The 10394-nt window shown below is 39.8% G+C and overlaps 1 protein-coding gene across 1 annotated transcript; it reads left to right on the forward strand.

The window, feature by feature from the left end:
• Positions 1 to 303: 303 nt before the first annotated feature.
• On the forward strand, positions 304 to 10359 carry LOC147219019 (uncharacterized). The gene is made up of 19 exons (XM_086172624.1): positions 304 to 758; positions 876 to 2966; positions 3528 to 3660; positions 4360 to 4480; positions 4557 to 4661; positions 4949 to 5036; positions 5130 to 5276; positions 5609 to 5662; positions 6090 to 6190; positions 6357 to 6485; positions 6595 to 6691; positions 6782 to 6842; positions 7373 to 7518; positions 7603 to 7826; positions 7927 to 7992; positions 8295 to 8499; positions 8643 to 8741; positions 8885 to 9073; positions 9743 to 10359. The coding sequence occupies exons 2-19, from the start codon at positions 1164 to 1166 to the stop codon at positions 9983 to 9985; spliced, it is 4011 nt and encodes a 1336-aa protein (XP_086028750.1). The 5' UTR covers positions 304 to 758; positions 876 to 1163; the 3' UTR covers positions 9986 to 10359.
• The last annotated feature ends 35 nt before the right edge of the window (positions 10360 to 10394 follow it).

Raw genomic sequence — 10394 nt, forward strand, 5'->3', positions numbered from 1 at the left:
AACAGTGGTACTGATGCTGGATGCAGGTAAAGGTAAGTAGGTGCATGAGTTTAATATGCAGCAATTAATTTGATTATAAAGATACCAAAATGGTAACAAGGCACAGTAATAGAAATCATTACACGACGCCTGTGAAACTACCAATTGGGTGATGACGTATGCTAATATACCAAAGCGTCGGTACCGTCAGTGTTTCAAACAAACCGGAGTCGTTTACACAGGATTATCGCAGGATAATCCACTTACAGTATTTAGAACCATGAGTCGCCATCTGTCTGTATTTATCACAGCGAGGGAGCCGTCGTCGCCGGTGGCTCTGAGGCAGTAGTAGTCGAAGTAAAAAGGCGAAACTATCAAGGGAGGTATATGACATTGTCAAAGTTACAGCCACAATGTGTCGCTACCAAAGGCTGTTCACTTCATCTTTGAAACGGCCGCGCGTTGCATCCAGATCGGCGGGTGAGTTATGCTGCCTTCACGGAATGTCGTAATGTTTTCTTTTTTTTACAATTCCCGCTAATTGCTTCTACGGGGAATAATTTGGGCCACAATTCGGTGCTAGAAAATGGAAAAGAAAAATACAGGAAATATGTTAATAATAAATAAAGTTTGAAAAAACAAAGCTTAGTATACGCTATTTAAAGTGCCTGCTGGTAAATTTCAAACAGCCAGTGAAAGCAGCAAGTAAGCTAATAGTAATTGCCTGTGTTGAGCAGCTGTGGACGAACACGCCGAACTGCTTTGCTTGCATTTACACGGTAAGTATTTTTCTTTTGCCCAATGTCGTTTATTATATCTTTTGTGGATCGTTGGGCAGCCAAACTGATCAATTATCACAGTTTAAAAGTTGACCATCTTTCGAACATCTCTTTCAGGTAATGTCAACTGTGGACAATACATTTCAGAGGACTTGTCTGAAGACTATGAAGTTTACAGACCACAAACCTGCCTTTGTCACTTGTAGACCCAAAAGCAAATCATATCTGAAAAGTCCAGCTTTATAGGCCATTTTTATCACTTGACTTAATTGTACTATTTCACAGCACCAGCATCACATTAAGATTTGGTGCTTTTGTTTGACCAGGAGCTTTTATCAGCTTTGAATACTATTACCCCGCAGTTTCTTCCAGTTTTTTTTCTCTTGTATTGACCAACATCCATTGATGATGCGGACAGACAGCAAAGGCCGAAGTGCCTCCCCTCACAGGATAACCTACAAGTCCGATTTCCATGCCATCAAATGCTCATTCGACGCTGTAACCAGTCTGCAACCATGGACTAAAGCTGCTTCTGTTCTGCAACAAAGAAGGCCATCATCCAGCCTGTCAGATCACATAGTTTCTGTTGCCAGCAGCAGCTGCATCAGAGGGAGGGTCAGCAGTACCAGAGGAACCAAGATCAGAGACAATATCTTCCTCCAAATGGATAGCCAGCAGCTGAAACAAGACATTGGCTCCACACTGAGTTCTGGGTCCCCAACAGTCCTCCCTCCTCAAAATCTCAGCCAGCAGGTTCAAGCGTCACCTTTCTCTGGAGCCAGACATTCAGGCAAGGGTTCTTCATACGCTCTGAACACTGTAGCCTCCATTTCTTCACCAGAAATGTCATTGCTGAATAAATTATCCAGGTCAGAGGAGATAAAGGATATTGATAGAGCTGCCCTTGCACAGAAGTTCTCTGTGACCAGGCGGTTATTCGAGGCGAAGATGATGGCTGTTGAAAGTGGTGGAGGTCAAAATTTGAAAGATATTACCGACAAGGTGAGCAGGGGACCAACCAATGAGAAGACAGAGGGAGATGAGGATAGAGAAGGAGATAAAGACTTGATTAGCGAGGAAGAGCCAAACAAAAAATCGAGTCACATGGAGGAGGATGGCCCGGATATAGGCCAATCCATACACATACCCATCATAAATATCTCCTCACCAAAGCCTCCTGCGCAGGCCTCTCTGACAAGGCAGTTTAAATCGCTTATGCCAGATGCCCCCAGTGAGACATCCAACAAATCTCCCTCCAATGCTGATGAGCACAGTCAAGCGACTGTATCACATGAAAAGAGAGCAACACAAACAGAGGAAAAATCATCAGAAAGTGATACTCTTGCACCCCCCTCAACGCCTGAGGAATCAGTCAGGGCCGAACTAGTCGACATTAAGAACGAGTCATCAGAGAGTGATGAGAATGAAGATGACAAGGTGTACAAACAGGAGAAAAATTTGTGTGAACATGTGGAAGAAACATTTATGTCCAGCAACATAGCGGCAAGTGTGCAGGACATTGTGGATGATGTTTTTGAAGAACCTGATGTTGAGGCAACCCGATTTAGCCCCCACACCAGGGAGGATAGATTGGATCAAGACGGTGAGAGTATGTCCAGTCAAGATATTTCCATTCAGAAAAGTGAGGGTGATTTTTCTCAAAGCATGCATTGTAAAACAGAGCACGATGATGATGACGAGGAGGAGGAGGAGGAGGAGGAGGGTAGAGGCAAGTATCAGCAGGTGAAAGAAAGTGAAAGGGAGGAGCAGGGAAGACAGTTGCAGGCTGATGAAGTGACAGGAGAGAGGTGGCTTGATAAAGGGGTGGAAATGAGGTCTGGAAAAAGAACAGGAGGAATTTTAAAATATGTTGACAAGAGAACCAAGTGCAGGCAACCTCAAGAAGAAGACACACAACTCGGACATCAAGAGGACCATGTGGATGTGGGGGTCAAAGATGAGGTGCTTAGGGGAGACGAGTTCAGCAGACGAGAAACAGAGAGCGAAGTCAACCAAACTGAATCATCAACTGTCGCTGGAATTGAGAGCAAGACCTTTGTGAACGATCAAGATGGACAGTCTCATTTAGAGCATTCAGTATCTCCAACATTAAACTATGAAGAACTTCCCGGTTTTCCTGAACTGTTCGATCAGGATGATGAAGACGTTAGTAACAAAAAGGTCAAGTTCTCCTCCATACCCATCAAGGTGAGGATATGTTGAAGAAAAATTAATTCAAATGAGGTATTCAGCTGTTGTAATTGAATTCTATAGATACACTGGCAGATTTTCCATTTCAACTAGTTCTTGAGTTAATGCAATAGAAATGTTAGCCCTAAGCCATATTTGTGATGTATTTGGGGAGGAGAAAAGGCAAGAACACACATGCTCCTTTCTGTCAACATTCAGATCAGGCCGGCTTTAGAATAAATGCACTGCAAACATTCTTGTGCTTTATATGGTTGTAATGTGGCTCACTACATTCAAGGCTGTCTGTGCAGCACATCTGACTAGACACTGACTTCAAAATCTTGTGATCAAGCTTATACAGTTTGCATAAATACTGCTCCTTTTGCAATTCCTGAATTTCTCCCTCGCTTACACTCTCACTGATCAAGCTGCCAACATAAACAGTGTCTTGTAGTGTCAATAGCTGCAGATGGTTCCCTCTGCAGTCTGCTCTGTGATGAACACAACACATGCTTTGACATTGGTGTTAACATTTGCAGACACTGTTTAAATGTTTCTAAAAGTTCGACTGTCCTCTAGGTGTACAGTACCTACTCTAATGCAGAATATGACAGACTCAATGACGATATTGACCCAGTTTCCGCTTCTGCTGAGTATGAGCTGGAGAAAAGAGTGGAAAAAATGGATGTGTTTCCTGTTGAGGTAGAAAAAGGTCTGTATCAAATTGTGTTTTTTGATATTTCATCTGTGTTTTGAGATATTTTGGGGGATTTAGGGTCAAATAATGAGAGCTAAAGCAAACCAAATCATGACACTATTTATTAAGACTAAAATAGTTGCAAAATATTTGATATGTTATGTATTTTCATTATAAAATCTATTCATGTTTTATTAAATGTTTTATATTAGATGTAATCTGGTTACAACTAATTCAAATGTGGTAATAATTTGTCATTTAGATTTAAAAATAAATTTAATAGCTAATTAGCCCTCTTAAAAATGTAAATCATTGAAAACCATCACATTAGTAATCTAGGAAATGGTATGTAAAGAAAACATTTCAAAAAAAGAGTTAAAAAAAAGGCTAGTGAGTAGTTACTAGACAATGGCCAGAAAAGTGTCAAAAAATTAGGACATCTTTTTTTTTTTTTTAATTTTACATTTGGATTTTATTATAATTGTGCTCACCAAAATTAGATCAGTTAGGTCAGTTGACTGTTAATGCCTCAACACACATGAATAAAAGTCAAACCAAAATGATTAGCATTTCGGCTACACTCAATATATACTGTTGCTTATTCCCCAATTGTCCACAACAAGTCAGGCATCCTGATGTTTATCAACAACAGTCTTAAAACTGATTTTTTTTTTTTTTTTTAACATGCTTTTTATTCATCTGACATTCCTCTAGGTAGTGAAGGTCTTGGTATCAGTATTATAGGGATGGGCGTAGGAGCTGACCAGGGCCTGGAAAAATTAGGAATCTTCGTCAAAACAATTACAGAAGGAGGAGCAACACAGATGGATGGAAGGTAGATTATTTTGATATGCTTTTACTTGTATTGATCTTCACACAACCCAGTTTCATGTTTTTTGTGTACACACTAGGATTCAGGTGAATGACCAGATTGTTGAAGTCGATGGAGTGAGTTTGGTTGGAGTATCCCAGCTGTTTGCAGCCACAGTCCTCAAGAATACATCAGGTCGCGTCAAGTAAGTTTTTGTTTTTATTTTTTAAAATAATTCTATATCCTGATGCTACATCCTCAGGATACTGAAGAGGCGTGTTCTTTTTTGCTTCGGCAGCTAAGTCCAACTATATATTTTTGACCCAGTATTTAGGTCAGTAATTGCTGTAAAACCTATTTCTGAGACTGAGACAGGTTAGTATATGTGATTAAACAGGGGTAGATACACTTACTGCAGTGCTGTATTTTTAGAAAGAAAATTCAGACAAATATGTTGTTTTTTGGAATACAATAGTACTTTTTTTGTTGCAGGTTTTTGATTGGTCGAGAAAAGGAGGGTGTGGAGAGTGAGGTGGCACGACTAATTAATGAAAGTCTGGAAATGGATAAAAACAAAAAGGTTGGATTTGTCAGTCGTACAGAGGGTATGGTATTGTGTTAAATATAACCAGTTTGATCTCCGTGCACTGTCTTTGTGCTTGATGTATGACAGCAAGGGCCTGAAAGTGGAAGTGAAGACACTGTCTTTTGCATATCAGACAAAAGCTTGATGGCTGAGGAAGAAGATGAAAATGAAGAGACAGATGTGGCTGTACTTTCCGGCCTGGATAGCTACCAGCTTTGCCTCAGATACCAGCAGGTATATTAAATGCACATTTTTTGAAAACTATAAAAAAGTAATAAGTGTTGTCTCGCACAGGGTTGGTGTAATTTGAAAAATGACTAAACAAGGTTGCATTTTTTTGCAATTAGATTAATTATACTTATGTCTTAACATGTTTGTAGTAACAGATCCCTGTCACAGAAGAATCAAGATTTTAAATCCTAATAATTACTCCAGTAAATACTATTCTGTGTCTGCCTTTTTTTTTTTTTGCATTAACAAAAATATAATTACATAATTAGAATCCTTAAATGGCTTATTTACCCCAATGGTCATGTCATAAAATATTTGCCCTTTTCTTTTTATAGCTTCATTCAAAACTGCAAAGAAGAACAGCTCAGCTTCATCATGCCAGAGAAAAGGTATGTCATTAAGTAATGCCCAAAATGTCAGTCACACAACTGCTAAATTTACTCCACTTATTCATGCACTACCTTTGCATGCATATTTGGAACACTCAGACCCATTTCACTGTGCATGAAATGGCTTGGTGTGAAGTTATGAGGACATGGGCCTTGTTCCAAATCTTCTCCCTGTCTGACTTTGCCTTGAAGTAATCACAGTGGTGCTTTTTTTTCTGGGTTGGTGAAACCCTTTCTGTCAAAAAATCTGTCTCTCTTCTATCCAACTGTGAAGATCAAGAAGCACAACATTTGTTATGTTAACAGTTTGTTTCTACAGCCTTTCCAACTCCAATTAATGTTAACGTCATTCTGAAAATAAATATCATCATATGCTGCAAACATACATGAACATTACACCTATAATATTATCTTCCTTGTCTCTCAGTTAAAAGCATGGAAGGAGCAGCAGGCATGCTGGGATAGCCAGAAGGCTGAGCTGGAGCAAAAAGTGGAGGATGGAGAAGAGAAAGCTGACAAACTTGAGAAGTATTACATTAAAGCCGTTCAACGTTCCCACAGTCTAACGTTGCATCAAAAGATTTATAGTTTGTCATCTTAGACATGCATCTCTTTCAAAAAGAGAAAAGATTTAGTAAAGATTTAGAGAATGGTAAGGAGGAGATGTAAATAATGTTGAATACCTGTTTCACAGGTACTGGCAAGAGGCCCAGACATTGTGCAGGGTTGTAAGCCAGAGACTGGCTGATGCCCAGAGCCAATCAGAAAGCCTGGAGATCAAATATAGTAAGGCCAAGAGACTGGTCAGAGAATACCAGAGCAGGTAATTGCGAATTTGTCCAAAAAAAGGACAAATAGGCTTTTATGAAAACAGGAAAATGCTTTAAGTATTTGGGGCCCATCTTTTGAAACTGTGTGTTCTCTGTCCTCAGAGAGGACGAGCAGGAGAAAAGAGAAGCAGATTTGCAAAGAGAAATGGCTGAGAGAGATAAGCAGCATAGAGAGACTGTTGAAAGACTGCAAATCCAGGCAAGAGGAGCTTCTGCCAATCCCTCGTGGATTTATTTCAGAGAAATTGCCATTTCTCTGTTGTCAATGTTTTGACTTTGTTCTTCACAGCTAGAGATAAAAGATCCAATAGCTGAAAAAACGAACAACCCTGTGGACTCTTCAGCCGCAGGTAAGCAACTATACATTTTCTGAAGAATAATACATTAAGTGTCAGTTTCAGGTTCAAGTTTTGTTGTTTTGTTTTCATCATCTTGTGTGGTTTTTCACACCAAAGTATTAATGATCTGAAACAAATTTTATTTAATCGAATAATCTGGTTCTGTCTTAAATAAGCACCTACATGTATGATGACCTTAAATCCAAAAAATACCCCTCAGGGTTTTCATTTTTTTACTGCTATTCACAAAACTTTTAAAACACAAAGCAATTATTGACTTCATGCAAATCATTTTTATTGTGGCTGTACCTTCGGACTACTTTAGATGAACCGGGTCAGCACATGCAAGACAGGACCATGAGGGTTGCCACATGGTTTTGCCTATCTTTGTTTCTTTTGTGTTTTTAATAATTCACAAAGAAAGTTGTAAATGTGTTTTGTAAGAAAACAGTGTAATCATTTTTGGGAGGACAAAAATCAACAATCATTTTTGTTTGCGTTGATTTGTTGTTTTTTTTTTTTGTTTGTTTTTTTTGTCTCAGATCCAGATTGGTATCTTCCACTTCCTGATACAGGACGTTTAGACTCCAGTGCTCACATTGCTAGAGCTCAGCTGGCCCAGAAATCTAAGCGCCATCCACCCTCAAGAGACAAACTCAGAGAGAGTTTTAGAAAACCGGTCCAAAATGTACTTAAGTCATTTTAATTGTCAAAAAATGTGAATTTTACTTTTGGTGATGCAAACCTTAACATATATCCTCTGTTGTTATAGCAAGATGAGGTTCAGACGGCTCAGGAGAAACAATTTCTGCCTGCCCCTACTGCAGTAGGGACATTACAAAGAAGCAGAGGTGATCGTTCCAGTACATCGTCCTTCGTCAGTCCTCCCACCACGTCAACCTTCACCCCACCCATCTACATCAATGACACTGTCATCCCCTTGTCAGTGAAGTCTTCCATATCCAGAAAATCAAAAAGGAAATTTCCTGACTTCAGGTTGAATATCAAGATCTCGCATATCAGTGGTTTATTCCTTATTCCACATAATATCAGAATATTGCTCCACCAGTGTTTTTATAAAGTCTGTGCTTTACAGTGGTCTTCGTAAGTCTCTCAGCAAGAGAAGAACCGAGAAACACGGTAGAAGGTCCTCAAACAGCAGGTAAGCAAACATTCCACTGAGTTAGTCATATTCATATAAACCTTCTAAAGTACTGACTTGCATCTTATAAATAACTTTTTTCATTTAACCATTGAAAGGAAATCTATAGGGTTTATATTGTGACTGACTTCACAAAAGTATTTGTACATGTATTTGTATTATGTTAGTACCTTTTTTAAGATGCATTGTCTTGATTTTTCATTTTTCTCATCCAGTAGGCAAAGATAATTATTAGTTCTGCCTTTTTTTTTCAAAGCATTCTGTGTTTTTGTTTTGAGACTGCCGTCATTAATTCTTTTCAGGGGGTCCTGTGGTGACTTGGTGGATGAGCCTGCTGGAGCTTCCCCATCTTCATCAGTAACCTCCATGCCTTCGTGTTTGCCTTTCCCTTGGTTTGGAGAGCGAGGGAGGGAAAAAGGAGAGGAGGCGGACAGATGCCGGGAGAGGCTTCGGTCTGTGTCAAGCAGCAGTTTGCCATACCTGACCACTACAGGTAGAAGAGATCAGGTCAGAAAACTTTTGCTTACAGTGTGCACTCCACTCGGTGTACAAATAGCAAGGCTCACAGCCTACAGTGCACACCTTTCTCCTACTCTTTCCCAACCTCTCGGTGTAGAGTCTGCCCTAGCTATCTCATCTGTTGGTTCCAGAGTATTGGCACTCCATTGGATAGCTCCAGTATGGTGGGTCATGTCTCAGATCACTCCCTCTGTGGACATACTCCCTCTTTAACCTTTTCCTCCACAGAGGTAAGCCTGTCCTTCCCTTCCCTGTCTTTGCTTGCTCCTGTCTACTTTCTTCCTTGGAGCTCACAAAATTCTAAAGACCTTTCGTCTTCGTTATAACAGCACTTTCTTTTCTTTCCACCCTGGCGCTGTCTCTGTCCTGTTAGACCCTAGATGATGATGATCCGGTACCCACAAATAACAATCAGTGGCAAAGTCGACCCATTCTGGAATGGAACAACCACCAGGTTTGTCTCTGGTTGATCGCAATGAACATGGATCATTACACAGCTGAGTTTGCTGCCCGAGGTGTGGATGGAACAAAGCTGCTTAGCATGGACAGTGAAACACTCAAGGTAAGAGGTTCAGCTTCTGAGGGAAATTAGATATTGTCAAACTTTCCAATATCAACAGTGAAGATGCTTCTTATTTTTACATTTAAACAAGTTTGCAAAATTGTAGATGTTAATGTTGTTGACCTCCAGATTGTTCTTATTTGAACACACACACACACACACACACACACACACATCTATGTCATTCTGTCTATTTTTGTGAGGGGTAGATTGCACTGACTATTACCAGAATAATAAGGGCACAAAATATTTTGTCGTTTTCAGTTAATGGCTGTGGTTGATTGCACTATGCTGTATAGACAGTGCAGCGACAGCATGAAAACAAATGTGTCAGTGCTCTCTGGTGGTCAAATGTTACAGCCACAGCCTAGGAACACCGCATCCACACTGCTTTGCTAATTAACTATAATAATTTATCCTTTATTAATCCCCGTGGGGAAATTCGTTCTTTGCAATTAACCCATCATGGATGAACCATGAGCAGTAGGCTGCCGTCCACCAGTGCCAGGGGAGCAGTTAGGGGTTCAGTGTCTTGCTCAACAACACTTCGACACACTAGGAGGAGCCGGGAATTGAACCAGGAATGTTTGTTTGTCACTGCTTTGTTCTGTTAGGTATATACTTTAAATGCAAATGTTTTTTTGTTCTTATTTCCTTGTCTGCTGTCAGGCTTTGGGGGTATGCAATCAAAGTGACCGGTCAGCCCTCAAGAAGAAGCTGAAGGACATGAAAAAAAGGCTGGAAAAAGAAGAGCGTGGAAGAGAGAAAAGACAGAAAGGGGAAAAGGAAAAAGATAAAAACTCTGTACTGGACAAGGAGGGTGACCAAAAACAGAGTGTTACGATGGAGGAAAAAACAGCAATGGAAGCAGATCGCAGTGGCAAAACTACAAGAACAGAGTCACTCCTGTAAAGGAAATGTAGTAGGAAGCGTTATTTCAACCTACTTTGAGAGCTTTAAGCTCTCTGCCTTGTTGCCACCAGCATGAATGTGTGTTTGCAGTCGTAAACCTTGAACAAGTTAGCTGATAGAAAAACCCAATAAACACCTTCCTTTTTTTGTCAACCATTATATTCTTCAGAAAACCTGGTTGTATTCAGAAATTTTAAGACCACTGCAATTCTAGCATCAAAGTTGCAAACACTTGTATCCTGGTTTTTAAGTGTGATCATGTACTGCTGTTTTTAAGTTTGTTTTAGTTTATGTATTCTAAATTATCTCAATGTTTTTAACATGAAATGTGTCAGCATAAGCTCAGTTTTCTGATGTAAATGCTTTTTTTTTCTATGATTTAATAAATAATCAATCCTTATCCTTTCCA

Source organism: Fistularia commersonii, chromosome 25 (assembly GCF_037954325.1).
Source record: "Fistularia commersonii isolate RoL2024-O1a breed Wild chromosome 25, RoL_Fcom_v1.0, whole genome shotgun sequence".
In the NCBI taxonomy this organism is placed as follows: domain Eukaryota; kingdom Metazoa; phylum Chordata; class Actinopteri; order Syngnathiformes; family Fistulariidae; genus Fistularia; species Fistularia commersonii.